Consider the following 17235-nt stretch of genomic DNA (forward strand, 5'->3'; position numbering starts at 1 on the left):
TTTTTTTTCCACACAGGTCCCAGGACAGGGTCTGAGGCCCATGTTTGAGAAACTCCTGTTGAAGAACATTTCGTCGCTCTCCGTCTCCGTGAAGCTCTCCGTAGGAGAACCGTTCTCCCTGAGTGAGGCTCCAGAACCACAGACCTGCGTCAGTGCTAAGGTACCGCCGTAAAACTGGGTGTCACATCCAACAGAAACAAACACATAAACTGGACAAATGTTTGTTTTTTATTTGTATTGGCAAGAACCTGGCGATACAGTATGTATCACGATACGATACATTGCGATATTCTTCGATACCATAAGCACATCGATATATTGAGATTTTTTTTTTTTTAACTATTTAATCGTGGGGCAACTGTAGAGAGGAAATTTAAAAAAAAAAAAAATGAACCCATGAATATTTGGATGAATATTTGACTGTTAATTGTTACTTAAAAAAACCGATACAGTGCTGTAGAATATCAATATGGCATCGTGAATCGAAGTATCGCGATATTTTGATGCATTGATATTTTTGTTATTGAGTTAACGATGAAAATAAATAAATTAAAAAATTAAATATCAAATCCTAACATTTAGGGAAAAATATTTGTGTCCCTCGTAATGTTAAGAAACATGAATGTCTGTCTTTCAGTGACAACGGGAGAAGTGAAAAAAAAATTTTTTTTAAGAATCTCATAGTGGCTTTTCTTTCTCATAAATGTTGGAGAATCCTAAGTTGGTGAAGGACACAGAGATACAGATCAGACAAACACTGTCCTCGTTTCACCATGTGACGAGAAACAGACGACGAACAAACGCTCGGAGCCTTTTCTCCAAATTCTTCATTCCGATCTTTTCCGCTCGTTCAACTTCCTCCACGCCGCGCGTCTTAAGGTATTATTGAAATGGAGTTTCTGAATTCACAATGAAAACCATTCTCAGCCTCCGGCAGCACTGCCATTGTCACAGGAGTGAAGGAAGCTCAGAATGTTTGGAACCCCTCAAAAAAAAAGGGTTCAAACTCAGAACCGTCCTATGATTATGGACCTGGTTCTACTGTTTAGAATGGGAGATATAAAAAGACACAAAATGTTAATCCTGAAAGTTTTTAATTTATTTATTAAATTTTTTTTGTTTTGTTTTCCAGTCTTTGGTTTTGGGGGACGGACAAGAGGTGGGTTTGTGGATCTGCTTCGATCCAGGAGACTCTCTGGATCAGCTGTCACGAACATTTGATGAGGTAAAACTGATGCTGATCTTGTCAAATATTTTACGTCATTGGTTACGTTTTTATTTTATTTGCAGGTGAATCAAATCTTGATTTTTCTCCTTTTTGTTTTTCCTTTAGTCTCTCAGGGTGTCGTACCTGGGGCACCCCCATCAGGACGTGGTGGAACTGCACGCCGAGGTCCACTTCCCCAACCTCCACTTCTCCACCAGCAGAGTGGACTTTGGCTGCGTGTTCAACTACACGGAGGCTCAGAGGGTCATCACCATGACCAACTGTTCCAAGCTGCCCGTGTCCTACCACTGGACGTTCCTGAGGAGGCGGAGTCGCTGCAGCAGCAGGTCTCACATTCACATACACACGTACATATACACATTCTTCCTCCCCCCTCCTCCACTCCCCTCCTCCGTCCTAACGACCCGTCTCCCAGGCCATCTGGCTAATTAAATGAAGACCTCACTCTGTGCACTCACCCGCTAAAGTTCCTCTTTCTTTGCTCACAGACGCTGCTCTCTCCAGCCATGTTGAGCTAATTACATCACTATCAGTAATTACACCAGTGTCTTTAGAGAGAGATTTTAATGGAGCCAACTCTGCTCTGTGCTCTTTTGTCTCAGGCTGAAAAAAAACAAAAAAACAAAACAAACAACAACCTGTAAAACTGCTGTAATGTACCAGTGTAATTGAACAGAGACTTTAAATCTATATTGAAATATAAGGTAAAAAAATCTCTCAGGTTCCAAAAAGTCCCTGAGGGTCTTAGATAAAGAGTAAACAGAAATAAGTTAATTCCCTCAGATGGAGCTTCAACTGCTGCCAAAAAAAACCTCCAAACATAAACTAAAAGATAAACTCAGATGTTAAAAGAAAGAAGGAGGAGGAGAGAATCAGCTGCTCGATTCAGGGATGACAATTACAATGAAAAAAAAAAACAAAACAAAAATATGAAGTTACAGCGAACAAGGCAAATATTCCTGAGCAGTATTTACAGGAAAGTAATATTCCCAGATATTATATCCAACATTTGAAGTCTACTCTGACGTTTTAGCTCCGACCCCTGAGGTCTGAGCCGGTGTTGACTGGCTACATTGCTGGTCTGTAGCCGCATAGCTAACGCTATCTCGTTGGCAGTAGTGAAAAAAATACCAGAATACTGCAGCGATAAGAAAACTTTGCACCTGAAAAATTTGCACCCGGCCGTGATCTTATCCAAACTTCTCCAAATTGTGGGATAAAAATAACAACGACGTCACTCAGTACTTTCCCTGTGTCATCTGTGTAACTGGAAAACAGACTTTTATTTGCATTACTGCCACCTATGGCTCAGAATAACAAACAGGTCGTTGTAATCAGGCTTATTTGCCAAAAAAAAATAAAAAAAAGGTCAAATATTTTTGTAGCATTCTGCTGTATCGCGGTGGACCCCAGAGGGATTGCGCTCCACATTTTGGAGTCCTCTTTTGAAACAGCCAGTCGCTTTATGTCCCACTACTGCCATCCTTTGGTCATTTGAATGTACAGCGCGCGTCTGTGTCAGTGACAGCAGCTGATGTGGTCCAATCTGTTGAGCGTGAGGTGTGATGTCACCGTCCATCAAAGGCGCTCTCTGATGACATGTGTGCACACAGCCATTCACGTGTGAAGGATCAAAGCAGTTTTGCTGATCAACTTCTAAGGAGGCAGTAACGCAACCTCAAAAATACCCAGGACCAAAAAACAAAACAAAAAACAGCCGGCGTTAAGGCCCAGTGTTGAAGCACATTCACTGTAAAACAGAGAGCAGGGCAGAGGGGAGGGGCTGTGAAAATGGATTTTACCCTGGGGGCAATAAAAATCATTTAACACTTTCTCTGTGTCTTAAACACCAACATGGAAGAAAGCCAGGATCTAAGGTAAAGGAAGTAGTGATGCAACATGTACACCCTACCTGTCATATACATATACATATATACATATATATTTATATGTACATATATAGTACATACATATATAGACATGTGTAAATATATATGCATCTATATGTATATACATTTATGCATGTAAATATACAAATATCTACATATATATGTATGCACATATATAAGCATACATATATGTGCATGGATATGTATGTAAATATACATATGTATCTACACATATATTCATATATAAGCATACATATATGTGCATGTATATGTATGTAAGTATACTTGTATATCTACACATATGTATACAGTATATACATACATATACAGTATGTGTAAATATATATGCATCTATATGTATATACATTTATGCATGTAAATATACATGTATATCTACACATACATATATAAGCATACATATATGTGCAAGTATATGTATGTAAATATACATATATATCTACACATATGTATACAGTATATACATACATAGACAATATGTGCATGTATTTGTATATATGTATGTATTTAAATATACATATATATCTACATATATGTATATACATACATATATAAACATACATATCCATTATGTACATGTATATGTATGTATTTAAATATACATATATATGTATATATATTAATATAAAGGGATTGACGAGTCAGTTTTTGTTAAAGCAGTCACAGTTACATGAAGAAAAGAGGAGACGGAGACAGAGACGAAGACAGAGACAGAGACAGATATGAAAATGTCACAGAATGATTTCCTGACAGGCTGAGCTCTCGCAGAGTCAGCATCTGCTGTCTCACCATCTGATCCTCTGTCTGCATCACTGGCTTTTTTTAAATTCTTACTTTGTGTACCCACTTTTTTTTTTCCAAAATTGCTTTTTGCCACATGAGGCTTTTTTTTTCTTTTTTTTAATCAACCCTGACAAACTCTACGAACTCGAACCAAAGCTTCTCTGAAAACGTTCACCTACGGAGTCTGGTCACCCTTAGATCCATGCACTAGACTGGCTAATTAGAAATTCCAAGGCCGAGCTGGAGACAAACTTGTCCCCCAGTAGAACAGCCGTGGTCATGCTGCCCAATGGACCATACAACAGTGCCCCCTGCTGGTGGCTTCTCCTTTGAATAAACTTAGACGCTGACACACCAGTGCTGAAGTGTTCCCGGTGCTCACTGATGAATGTGTAGGTGCACTTTAATGTTGACATGCCTCTCATGAACACACACACACACACACACACACACACACACACCAGTATTCAGTGATTTACTGCAGATCTCCACCGGTCCATCTCCTTAAATCTCTCTCATTCTCCTCCATGTTTGTTCAGCACTTGTTCCTTGCGATCCATCCCAACCTGTTTCCTGCTACTTGCCTATTAAAATGCCTCTTAATTAGAGAACACAGTTTAATTAACGTGATGGATAAACCCAGTGAGATCCCAGAGGGACGCAGGGAGAAGAACGGACAGAAAAATTGAGCGTCTGATTTCTTTGGGGGGAAGAAGAGGGGGCTGCTGAGAACCTTTTTCTTCTGTTTTATCTTTGGGGGGAAGAAGAGGGGGCGCTGTTGAGAACCTTTTTTTTCTGTTTCGTTTTGTTTTGTTTTCATTCTTTGCGTTTCTTCATGTTAGGAAATTTAAGTTAATTTTTTTAGCCTGTTTACTTGATTGAGTGTTTAACTTTTTTCTTTTCTTTACCTTTGCCTTCACAGAGAGACAGTTTTGGACCCAGAGGAGGAGGAGGAGGAGGAGGGGCAGCAGAAGAGTCCAGACACTGACGTTGAAGATGACCGGGTCTTTCCTGGAGACTCTTCAGCCGCTTTTTCACCTGCGTTTCCATCCAGGCCCAGTGACCAGTGTGAGAGGGTCTCCTCGGTGCAGGTGGAGGAGGTAGGCAGAGCTGAGACACCTCTGAGAGGGTCAGTGAATGTCTCATGTGGGGGAGGTGGGGTGGCATTTGATTGGACGAGGTTTAATCTGAACAGAATTTTCCTGATAATAATCTTGGGAGAAAGGGTGGAGCAAGAAACACTTCCTGTTATTCCATCTCACTGACATGATTTGACAAAAATCAATCAATAAATCAGTCAATCAATCAGTCTATCCTCCGTTCTCACTGTCTACATGTATGTAAATTTTCAGCTCATTAAACCAAAAAAACTCGCTCCTCTGTTGAAGTCGGTTTAGTTTCGGAAAATGCTCATCCCGGCTATTTTGCTATGCTAATTATATAAACATGACATCACACGATTGTCCATAAATCCTGTCCCAGTTCATTAATTTGGTCGGACATTGACGTGGAAAAACGATCGCCATGATTACCAATATGAAGCTGACTTCAGCAGAGATAAACTATAGAATATAAAATAGATACCGTTTACAAGGAAGTCAAATAAAAACTAGAGCAATATAAAGGATGAGGTTAAAGGTCAAATGTCAAAATGTCAGTCCCCAACACTGTTTTAATTAAAAAAAATTTTTTTTACCAAGGACCAGTCAGCCAGTACCAAGTAAAGATAATTAGTAAAAATTAAAAAAATAAACTGTGTCCCACTGCAGCCCGGTACCAAATTATCTACGGACCAGAGGTTGTGAAACCCTGATGTAAAAGACCAGTGTCAGATAATGGACTTCACTGTCGTCCTGATCTCCGTGGGTCTGTAGGTGTTCGACGTCCTGCCGATGCACGGTCACCTCCAGCCTGGGGAGAACCAGCTGGTCTCCGTCTCCTTCTGTGGCCACGGACACATCAGCAGCGAGGTGGTCGCCCAGTGCCACGTCGACGGGGGGCCCAGGTATGACGTCCAGCTGAGCGGAGAAGCATCCGGAAGCAGCTACAGCCTGGACCCCACCCACATCGATTTTGGCCTGCTGGTACGGTGTCTCCCTGCCCAGTCAGTCTGTAGGAAGGCTGTGGTGGGGTTTTTTTTTGTTTTTTTTAGCTTCTCATTTCTTATTATTTCCTTCATCAATTTCTGACACTTGATCTCAGGAGAGTAATTTGAAAAAAACAAAAAAAAACCTTCTTTCATTCATACTTTTACAGAATTAAATTGAATCGACAAATTGTAAAAGAAGAAAAAACATAACATGAATATTATTAAGAGATATATTTTTTTCACACAGAGGACATTTTTCATTGAGTTTTTTTCCTCCCGCCTCTTTAAAGATGCAGCCCATTCACAGCAGTTATCATTAATATTCAAAAGCAGAACGTATTGATTTTTCATTTGGGTGAAACAGGCCATTCAGCAGAACATTCTTCTCACCTTCCTCTGCAGCTCTGTTCTTACTCCTGTGTCATTTCTCCTCTTTTTCTCTCTCCTCCAGAATCACGCACTCTTTAACACTTTAACGTAAATAAAGAGTTTGGATTAAATATATGTGATGTTCGTAACTTTTGCTGCAGCGACGACCTGTAAATATGACAATTGTTGACTATTATTTTGGATACTTACAAATGATAAGTCAAAGAAATACAGTACCCAAACAGTGGAATAAACATAGCACACGGATAGGATGTCCGATAATATTGGCCGACCAATATTATCAGCCCGATATTAGCATAATTATGTAAGAATTGCTAACGGTTTTTCCTCCGATAATGAAAACCTGATAACACAATGCCTGGGTTTCGCTAAATGATGTGTGTTTAAGTTTGTCCTAAAAAATAGTTTTGGAGAAAAACGTCTGTATGTGAAAGGGAAAGCCACTAGATGGCAGCATTGTAGCTCGTTTTATTATTTGAATAACCAGGGGATTGTATGCAGTATGTTTGTTCAGATAAATAAATGAATAAATATTATCAACATCTCAGTTTTATTCGACACTTCGCACAGTTGACCATGTGAGGGACGCCGTCCGCTAACTGACGTCTCTTTTTCTGCGGCTTTCAGCTGTTCGATCACCAGGGGGAGGCCAAGGTGGTCCTCAGAAATACCGGCAGAGTTGGGTTCACATTTGAAATCCTGCAGCTACCGGTAGAAGAGGAGGAGGAAGAGGAGAAGAGTGAGGCAGAGGAGGAGGAAGAAGAAGAAGAAGAAGAGGGAAAGGAAGAGGGAAAGGAAGAGGGCGCGGTGAACGACGACGCCAGTGAAGATGTGGATCAGGAGAAGTCCCCCGAGGAAGAAAGGGAGCGTGAAGAAGGAGAAGGAGAAGAAAAAGAACGAGAGGAAGTAGAGAGAGAAAAGTCGCAGGAGTTCAAGGAGCCAGCAGTGGAAGCACCGAAGGACGACGTGCGGGAGATCAGACCCGGTCAACCCATGGTCATCCCCAGAATGGTACGAATGTCCGAGTCAAGGGTCAAAGGTCACCTCTCAGTGTCGGCGAGGTGTTCAAACGGTGTCTCTGTGTTTTTGTCAGGGCTACATCGAGGCCGGTTCTGAACAAACGCTGCGAGTCCTCTACATCCCTGGTCTCCCGGAGGTTTTTGAGAAACAGATCACCCTGCAGGTGGCGTTCCTGCCTCCTCAGGACATCACCGTGACCGGGGAGGGAGTTTTCCCACGGGTCCTGCTCAACCTGCCTCGGAAATTTGGTGAGAACAGACGGATACAAGTAAAAGTGGTTTAGTCGTGAGTGGGCGGTTGCTGGTTTGAATCTGTGCCGTCAACAGACTCTTGTGGTTCAAGTTTTTGTAGAGTTTCTGTGTCTTGCTCTCTGCAGATGAGTCCTACGAGGATTTGCTCACGGAGGCCAGAGCATTTTTGGCGTCAAAAGAAGCCAGAGATCCAATCCGTGGGTCAGAGAGTGATGGATCACCGATCACCTTCTTACTAACAGTCAGTAACCAGGGAAAAAACAGACATTAAAAAAAAAAAAAAAACAGTTCGGAATCTGCTAATGCAGAGATCCCCAACAGGGGGCAGTATTTCAGATAAATTATATATTTAAGAAAAATATTACATACATGTTTAAAGTAAAAAAAACAAACATCTGTTACGTCATTAGTTTTAAATATTTAATTATCAGTATGTTTTTTTTCCTGCCTCTAGCAAGAAGAGCGCCTCCACATGGAGATTGAGAGATTACTGGTCAAAGCAAACGCTCTGGCCATGACCAAAGGCCTGCTGGAGATCAGAGGTGAAGGGTCTTCCTGCAGGAAGTGGTACAAACTCAGCAAGTACGTGCAACACACTCACACACACACACACACACATGTTTATCCTTGTGGAATTTTTGGTGTGAACATGAGTGTGAATGGTTACGTCATAGTTGACCTCCTGATTGGCTGCAGATCTGTGCTCTCGACCAATTACTGCCGCGATTGTCTCTAAATTAATTTGTAGAAAGTACATGGACAGTAAATCAAACACTCCTCAGAGCTTTGATGTTAAATCGATGACTTTGTTGTTGGACTTTGGTCCAGAGTGCGGAAGAAAGAAAAAAAAAACTTCTCCAGAAAAAGTTTAAAGATGCTGCTGATTTCAGAGGTTGGAGATTTTGGTTGTTGTTGCTTTTAATCACAGGTCCCAGATCCAGGTCCCAGACTGGTTCCTGGTCCCAGCTCTGATCTTTTGTTATTGTCTGGTGAAAGCTCGTGTTAAAATATGTAACTCCCTCGTTAGAAAAAATGTCTTAATCTTCTAAAATACAGCGAGAGTCCGGAGAGTCTTTGAAGCTTTTCAGATGTTTTTTTTCTTCACTGACAGAATGTCTTCAGAATAATGGTTTTTAATCACGGTTTGTCCGCTCACATGGTCCGAACAGATGGTTCACGCGGTGACCTTAGCTGAGAACTCTGGGACTTCAAAGAGTCCTTCTCTTTAATGACTGAAGTTTGTTTTTACTCTGCGGTGTTGGCAGAGTGCAGGACTTCACCGCCCGCGTCGTGTTTGATGTCCAAGGTGGAAACAACACTTGTTATACTTTTAACAACTTGACAAACGTATTTTGATCAGTTTGGAGCCACTGCCCACTGGCTGCCCCAAACCTTCTGTCGACGATACAACAATCGACCCCAAGCTATAGCCTCCATTACGTTTTGACGAAGACGGAGTTTTGCGGCGAAGAACTGTGTACTCTTCGTATACAAGTTCCAGAGTGGAGAGGTTTGACAGGTTCTGTCGTCATGTGACCCTCTTACACACCAGGAACCCTGGTCTAACCCACACAATAACAATGGCGGAAACTATGTTTTTTTTTCTGTGCTACAGTTAGCCGTCTCCGCCGTGTCGTGCTTATCTTTCTTTACGGTTCTCAAGCTACACATGCTCTGGGGCTTTTTTTCTCATTTTCTGAACTTCTGCTACAAATTTTTCCAGCATTAGTATGTTATGTATTGTAGCTTGGTTAACAGCACCACCTACAGGCCTGACATATGTACTACATGGACAGGAGTCGTATTCAGCAGCTCTGTTTAAACGTTGGTTTTTTGCGCTAGAACCGTGTGAACGCTCTGTATCCGGAGGCTACTTTAGTCGTATCGCAGCAAAGCCGTTTTTAGGATCAGGAATCTTATGTCGACTGTTGTTCATCGTCCAACCCATCGTTTCCTCTGTCCCCTTCTGTTCACAGGTTTATTCTCCCAGACTACATCCTTGATTTTGGATACGTCATTCTGGGAAGGGTTCACACTCACACCGTTGACATCACCAACACCGGATTGGTGCCTGTGTCCTTCTATGGCAATTTCAAACCTCTTATCGGCAAAGGTTGTGGTTCTTTAGCTTTCATTTTGAATAATAATAGTTTTTGTTCGTGAAGGTGAAAGAATTTATCATAGAACTTGTTTTTTTTTATTATTATTATTATTAGGTTTCACTGCAGAGTTCGACAGAGTGACTAAAATGCCCTGTCGCCAGTCACTGTCCTTCACTGTGAAGTTTGATCCTAAGAAGGCTCAGCTCCCCCTGGGGGAGATAAGTGTCATCGTACCAATACAGGTAGATCTGTACAGTGTTATATATACAGTAAAAAATTCATATTATTTATTATATGTTCTAATACGTTGTTAGTATAAATATTTGGTTTTTTTTAGTCAGTTTTTCTTTTCACTGTAATGTATTTATTTGTGCCACACAGAAAAATAGTTTAAATTAATTTTTATAATTTTATTTAAGATCTAACATTACAAATGAAAAAATGAGTATAAAAAAGTATAAAAAAAAACACTGGCACCATCTAAGCCAATTACCAAGATGAAAGAAAGTCAAATATTTCTAACAATTTATTTTTCTGCTTTGTCATCATGAAGAACATTAATACTAATTACTGTTGTACCAGTAACAGTTTAAAGAGTTGCCAATTAGCAGGTTACCTGTTGTTGACACTTTGTCTTGTCCACAGGTGGTTGGTGGTCCCACGGTGCATCTGCGGCTCTGTGCAGTGGTGACCATGCCGGCTGTGACCGTCTCCTCTGACAGTCTGCACTTTGACCCTGTGCAGTGTGGCATGTGCCAGGTTACACATCCAATACATACTAACAATATTACACAGTCTGACACATCTGATCAAATCAGTTAGGTACAGCAGAGCGTCATCGACATACAGCAGAACAGAAACACGGGGAGGGGGGAGTAAATGAAAGTCCAAAGTCTGTTTATACTCCCTCAGTAATAACTGAGCGTGTGCAGTACAGACTAATGAGGATGCTTAATGAGAGCGTTCTGTGCCGCGCCGCCTGCTGTGGTGACATGTAGAGATGGTTCGCTACAAAATCAGGTTAATGATGTGGTCAACACCCCTCAGCTAAAAGCTGCAGCTATTGCTAAAGTAGCAGGATGACCGTGAGCTCTCCTTAAAAAAAAAAAAAAAAAAAGATTCAACAATGTATTGTAATTTTCCCTATTATTTACATACAGTATTTGTGTGTATATTTCTGTATATACATACATATGTGCATATACACATATATGTGTGTTAACATATACATATATGTAAATATATACATATGTATTTACTTATATATGTCCATATGTATTTACATATATACACATATATGTACATATACGTTTACATATATGTTTATATATCTCTATATACATATATACACATATACAGTATGTAAATATGTCTACATACATTTACATATATGTGAATATATGTACATATAAGTTTACATATATATATTATTTTTTTTATATATGTTTAAAATCTTGAATCTTCATGACATCCGTCTCATCAGGTGAAGATGATCCAGCTGTCAAATCGGGAGCCTGTGCCTTGTTACTGGAACATATTTGAGGATTTGAGGCCTGTAATAGAGGTAAGAATTGTTCCATTTTTAAGGTTGTTAATATTGATCTTTGGGTAAAGAAAAATTCAATGTATATGTGGTCGTTTGCTCTTTCTTTCACTCAGATCAATAAGTTCCTGCCTCCTTACCTGAGGAAAAAGCTGCTGGATGAGCAGCCGCCAACGATACCAGCATTTCAGGTGATTCCCAACTCTGGGAGTTTGGATCCTGATGAACGACTCAATGTCCAGATAAAGTTCATTCCCACAGTAGAGGTAAGAAGACTTGCAGTATTTGGGATACAGAAAAAAAAAACAAGATTTTTTCAAATTTAGTGAGGAATTGGCCCTGTATTGGCTGACACCCAGTGGTCAGACTGTGAAATACATGGCTGTTGATGTCTCTGCAGGATGATTACAACAGGAAGATCATCATCAGTGTAAAAGAGAGCAGCAAAGACGTCATCATTAGCGCTTGGGGTAAAAGTGAGGAGCCAAAACTCGAGTTCTGCCCACTGATCCTGGAGATGAAACCCTGTCTTCCTGCCAGCACCGACATCGAGGGCGAGGTCATAGTCAAGAACCCGTGCTCTTTTCCCATCGAGTTCTTCTGTCTGGAGTTCGACACTCAGTACATGGAGGAGGAAAAGGTAAAAAGTCACAAAACCAAACAAACTTCTGGTTTTTCTGTTTTGCTGATTCAGAAATCTGGTTTATAGAAGGCTTTCCGCTGTGTCGCTAACCTCCTCTGATCGTCACCTTCTGCAGGTCCTGCGTATGATGCCGGGCTACGCTGACAACGTTCTACTGCTGCCCACCAGAGAACCTGGAGAAAGTCTCCCCAAAGAGCTGGTGGAGTACTATGACAAGTATTGCTGTAACCTGACGGAGGAAGGTGATTTTTTTATCCACCTGGATCATTTCTACTCTCGTTTTATTTTGAATTTGTTTTAACTTTGCCTTGGTTCTGTCCTCGTCTGTCTCTTGGATGCGTTTCAGAACTCACTCCAGAGATAAACAGTGGGACACAGGTACTGGACTCTCACAACCACAGGGGCCCTGCTATTATTTTGTACGGCGGTCCGATGACAGGTAAGGTCCGATAACAGGTTTCTTGAAAGAATTGAGTTGATTTAGTAAGGTGTGTCTGTGAAAACCTTTTAAAATTCTATTTCTACACTTTTTTTCTTCCAGATGAGAGCGGCACTCCATCTGCTCTGGCCGATCACTACGAAGGGGTGTGTCTGAATTTCGACACCGTGGTCACAGATGTGCTAAGAAACGGAATCTCTCCAGCAAGTCTGGCAGCAAAAAAACTCCTTGACCAGGCTGCGACACAGTATTACGAGAAAGAGGCCGGTAAGTCGTCGTGATCCACAAAGTTCACAAAGGATGTACTGTAGTGACCCCTACAGGGAGAAGAAAAAAATAGTATTACCTTTGACGGCATACGCTAATAGTTTCAACAGAATGCTGTATGCAGATGATTATCTGATGTTCGGTGAAGATGTTTTTTTGGCTGTAGTGTTCTTGTATATTTCTGTGTTCCTTTGTAAATGTCAATGATGTAAATGCAGACTGTTGATAATTATTATTTTCTTTCTTAAAACCACAAATGTCAATGATGTAAATGCAGACTGTCGATAATTTTTTTTTTCTTAAAACCAGCAGTCACATGTTCCGATGTTCCTACTTCAATTCGCACGGCTCCTCCGATACTGGAAACTTTAGACGACTCTAGAAAACACAGTGAGGAGGACAAGGAGAGCAGCGTTCAATCTCAGGAGCCGGAATGCTCGTTCTTGGACCTTTGTCTGGTACAATTTCTCTATGTTCACTGTCTTAAATAAGTTTGAGTTTTTTTATTTTTAACATCTGACATTGAAACATTTTCTTTCTTTCTGTCAGCGAGGAGACGCGATGAACCTCAATAATCTCTTACCTACTCAACTACTGGCTGATATCATGTTGGAAAGATTTCAGGTAAGACTCGCGAGTGAGTCAATTAACGTACTGTAATATACTGTATCATGAGGTTCCAGGTGTGAGGTACAAAATGTACTTCGATATGTGGTCTACAAGTAAAAGTACCAGTGGGCTGAATTTGTAGGTAACATTTATTTGAGTTTCTTTCGTAGTTTAGTCGTTAATGTTTAGTAAAAGTACCAGTGGGCTGAATTTGTAACATTTCTTTCTTTCTTTCATTTTCTCGACACCATCGTAACAGTTCGGCGACTGTTTCCGAGCCATGGTGATTCACGGCCTGAAGTCCATCTACACTCCGTCGCTGGCAAGCACACTTCAAGTCATACTGAAAGCCCTTCAGGACCGCAGGCACATCTACGTGGTCAGCCTGTACGATTCCTACTTTGCCGACATGATAGAGGAAAAACGCAAACGCCAGAGAAAGAGAATAGAAGAATCGGTCAGCCTGGCCGGGAGCTTCGTCGGCCCCAACATGGACGATGACCTGAAGCCTGCAGGCAGAAGAGACAGCGTCATGTCGGACTCGTTTGCTTTAGAACTGCTGGAGGGGAAAAGGAAGCGCCACAGAGGAAGAAGAAATCTGTCCGAGCCCTACATTTTTGAGGAGGATGAAGGAAGCAGGGAAGTAGTGGCCAGCATGTTTGACACGTACGTGAGCGAGCACCGGAGACACCATAGAAGACGGAGCATAACGTCCCGCTCTGTCGACGAGACTGCGGAAAAAACCAAACATCACAGGAGGAGAAGCCACATGTCAGATCCTGAGGGGCAGGGGGAGGACAGAGGTAGGCACCACCGAAGAAGGAAAGGAATCTCCCGCCAGTTGTCTGACCCCGTGGACGCCCCTCTGAGGGATGAAAAAAAAAGGGAAGGGAGACACCACCACCGAAAAAGAAGGGAGAGCCCGCGACACGTGTCGGACACTGCCGTGGAGAGCAGAACAGAGGACGCGGAAGGACATCACAAGACTAGGACAACCATGTCTGACTCCCACACTCCACACAGGAGGGGGGACAAAAATAGACACCACAGAAGAAGAAGAAAAAGATACGATCAGGAGCAGGACCAGTCTGATCACGAGGCTACGGACGCGAAAGATGACGGGAAACAACCGAGTGACGAGCCAACGGAAGAAGGACGGAGACACCGTAGAAGAATGAGAAAAGACGGCGCGACCGTCATGTCAGACTCTGCTGCCGAGAGGAAGGAGGACAAACCACGGCAGAAGAAAGGACAGGAGGACAGGATCAGCCTGCCTAACATGTCCATGGACGAGGTGATGGAAGACGAAGAGAAGGAGAGAAAGGACAGCTCAGTGGGTTTGTCCGACTCTTCAGCCACGGCCCAGGACACATCGGGGTCTCAACGGCTGGGAAGGAGTGGCAGAAGATCGGCTTTGTCCGACAATGTCACAGGTGGGGCGACGATGGGGAGAAAAAGAACCTCATCGAGAAAAAAACGAGGTGGAGTGACGACGTCTGAGCCAGGTAAATGTAGCGCCACACAGTTTGAAGAAGAGTTGATCAGTAGGGATGTCGGATATTAACGTTTTGCCAATATCTGATCTGATATTGTCTAAACACCGATATCAACCAATACCCAGACTGGGGCAGTGGTGCCCTGGTGGTTAAAGAAGTTAGTTTATTTATCTGTTCAAACCACTGTATGAGTTCCTGGCATCAGCATTCCACATACAATCCACTGATTATTAAAATAGATTAATAAAATGATCTGCAATGCTGCCCCCTAGTGGCTTTCACTTTCACATGCGGCTGTTTTTCCCCAAAATTATTTTTTCAGTGCACAAATCGCGGCTGTTTTTCCCCAAAATTATTTTTAGTGACAAATAATTTGACAAAACTCAGGCACTGCGTTATCGGGTTTTCATTATTAAAGGAAAAACTGATAACGATTCTTACAGATGTCACATATTGCCTGAAATTGACCGTAGTACAATTTTGCGTTTGGTTATATGATGAAAGAATGTCGTCTTCTGCTGCTGCAGGTTCTCTTATGAGAGCATTGGACCAGGCGTTCAAGATTCCAGAACCTGGCATAACATCCTCCCGGATCTCTTCTCCTATGAAACACCTCCACTCCATGAAAGCAACTCCGTCTCCTCCACCCATAGATAAGTTAGTGAGAGAAAAAGTAAGTTTTAACGTCAACTTTTTGTTTGACTGTTTCCCTCAGTGACGAAAACCCTGGTTCCAGGTTGGTTTTATCATATTTCCGTCTCTTTCCAGGCTCTGGTGATTGAAATGCAGGCCCAGCTCACCAACTACGAGAAGAACAAGGAGCAGGTGAACCACATCCTGAAGTACTGGGACCGGACCAAGGGCATGTTGCTGGTTCCACTGCCTGAAAAAGAGGCTCAGCCTGAGAAGAAGGTCAGTTTGATGTCACTAAGTCCCCGGAGAGAACGGGAGGACTACTCCACTTCTACGTCCTGTCAATGTCTCCGTCCATCTCTCTGTTCACCCACAGGCCCCAGAAAGAAGAGGTAAAAAAGGCGGCGCCAAACCAGCGTCTCCTGCTCCGAGTCAACTCACAACAAAGGCTGAGCCCGAAAAGGAGGAAGAACAGCTGTCTCCAGAGAAGCTCGTCCCTCACATTGTGTTGAACATCACAGAGAAAGGGGGCGCCAACGTGGAAGAGTTGGTCAGAGACAGTATACTGCCCTCTGTGGATGAGGTGGGGATAATTCTGCTGCAGCGTTCACCCAAAAATATGAATATAAAAAATACTAGAAACGTCAGATATTATCGGCCTAATATTAGCATTACTATCTAAAATCTGTAAGAATCATTATCCGTTTTTCCTCCGATAATGAGAACCCAATAACCCAAAGCCAGGGTTTTGCTAAATGATGTGAGCCCTTAAAAATAGTTTGGGGGAAAAATAGCTGTGTATGAAAGTTAAAGGCAGTAGGTGGCAGCATTGCAGCTCATTTTATTAATCTATTTTAATAATCAGGGGATTGTATGCAGCAACACATGCAGTGGTTTTTACACCACTGGGGGGTGCAAAACCTTCTGTCCCCTGTTCACCATTAAGAAGATTTGGTGTCCAAATCGTCCTTTCTCTTCTTTGCCGTGTGTAGGTCTTGGATGATCTCGGTCTTGGACCCCACAACACTCCTACCGTCACTTTGTCAGTGGTTCCTTTTCCAAAAGAGAGGCACGACCTAAACAACCAGACGATCAATGACTGGTTCACCTTCCTGGACCCCGCAGGGCTGGAGGATCATGACGACAAGAGGGACTCGGATGAAGAAGTGAAGGTAAGGTCACGGTCTGTGACATGAACTCGGTGTTTGGTTCTGGTGATGCAGCGTGAAAAGACTGTGAACTCGGTTCTGGTGATGCAGCGTGAAAAGACTGATCCGTACACTGTGAACTCTACCTTCAAGGGAAGTGCGTCAGGAAAGGATAAAAAAGGCAAAGAGGCTCCGAAGAACAGACGCCATTGTCCGGCCAAGACCAGAGCGAGGGGTTCTGGGCGTCATGGAACCTCTGCCAAGCACGAATTCACAGAACATGAGCAGCACCTGGAAATTCTGGATCAGAAACGTAACCAAAGGCGAGCAGAGACCCACGGACCGATGTTTTTACCTTGTTTTCTCTTCACCTTTTTTTTAACTCTGTCTCTTCATGTGCAGCCTGACTTCGTTCCGCTGGGTTGTTTCTGCGCACAGTGAGATGGTTCTCAGGACCTGGTTCTACTCTGACTCTCTGGGGAAATACAAACAGAGGTACAACTTTGAGATAGTGGGGAACAAGAAACACTACCGGCTCCTCTGCCGAGGAACCTGTGCATATCCATCCATCTCCAGAGACTACATGTAAGTCAACGTCGTTAGGTGACATTGTCCAGGAGGAAATCTATCTGTTTATCCATCCATCCATCCATCCATCCATCCATCCATCCATCCATTTCTATCTAA

At 42.4% G+C, this 17235-nt stretch overlaps 1 protein-coding gene across 1 annotated transcript in view; it reads left to right on the top strand.

Moving 5' to 3' along the window:
* hydin (HYDIN axonemal central pair apparatus protein) overlaps window positions 1–17235 on the top strand; it is a 59471-nt gene that overhangs the window by 28632 nt on the left and 13604 nt on the right. Inside the window, exons 23-49 of the mRNA XM_025056297.1 lie at window positions 17–160; window positions 1133–1225; window positions 1334–1554; window positions 4841–5018; window positions 5793–6002; window positions 7025–7408; window positions 7491–7665; window positions 7794–7909; window positions 8123–8250; window positions 9645–9781; window positions 9885–10012; window positions 10416–10529; window positions 11254–11334; window positions 11430–11579; window positions 11714–11953; window positions 12072–12198; window positions 12303–12395; window positions 12498–12662; window positions 12972–13120; window positions 13212–13286; window positions 13531–14776; window positions 15295–15440; window positions 15536–15679; window positions 15777–15983; window positions 16393–16572; window positions 16702–16871; window positions 16951–17133. Coding sequence (XP_024912065.1) covers window positions 17–160; window positions 1133–1225; window positions 1334–1554; window positions 4841–5018; window positions 5793–6002; window positions 7025–7408; window positions 7491–7665; window positions 7794–7909; window positions 8123–8250; window positions 9645–9781; window positions 9885–10012; window positions 10416–10529; window positions 11254–11334; window positions 11430–11579; window positions 11714–11953; window positions 12072–12198; window positions 12303–12395; window positions 12498–12662; window positions 12972–13120; window positions 13212–13286; window positions 13531–14776; window positions 15295–15440; window positions 15536–15679; window positions 15777–15983; window positions 16393–16572; window positions 16702–16871; window positions 16951–17133 — 5384 coding nt within the window. The remainder of the gene's footprint in view (window positions 1–16; window positions 161–1132; window positions 1226–1333; window positions 1555–4840; window positions 5019–5792; window positions 6003–7024; window positions 7409–7490; window positions 7666–7793; window positions 7910–8122; window positions 8251–9644; window positions 9782–9884; window positions 10013–10415; window positions 10530–11253; window positions 11335–11429; window positions 11580–11713; window positions 11954–12071; window positions 12199–12302; window positions 12396–12497; window positions 12663–12971; window positions 13121–13211; window positions 13287–13530; window positions 14777–15294; window positions 15441–15535; window positions 15680–15776; window positions 15984–16392; window positions 16573–16701; window positions 16872–16950; window positions 17134–17235) is intronic.

Source organism: Cynoglossus semilaevis, chromosome 6 (genome assembly GCF_000523025.1).
Source record: "Cynoglossus semilaevis isolate Cse_v1.0 chromosome 6, Cse_v1.0, whole genome shotgun sequence".
In the NCBI taxonomy this organism is placed as follows: domain Eukaryota; kingdom Metazoa; phylum Chordata; class Actinopteri; order Pleuronectiformes; family Cynoglossidae; genus Cynoglossus; species Cynoglossus semilaevis.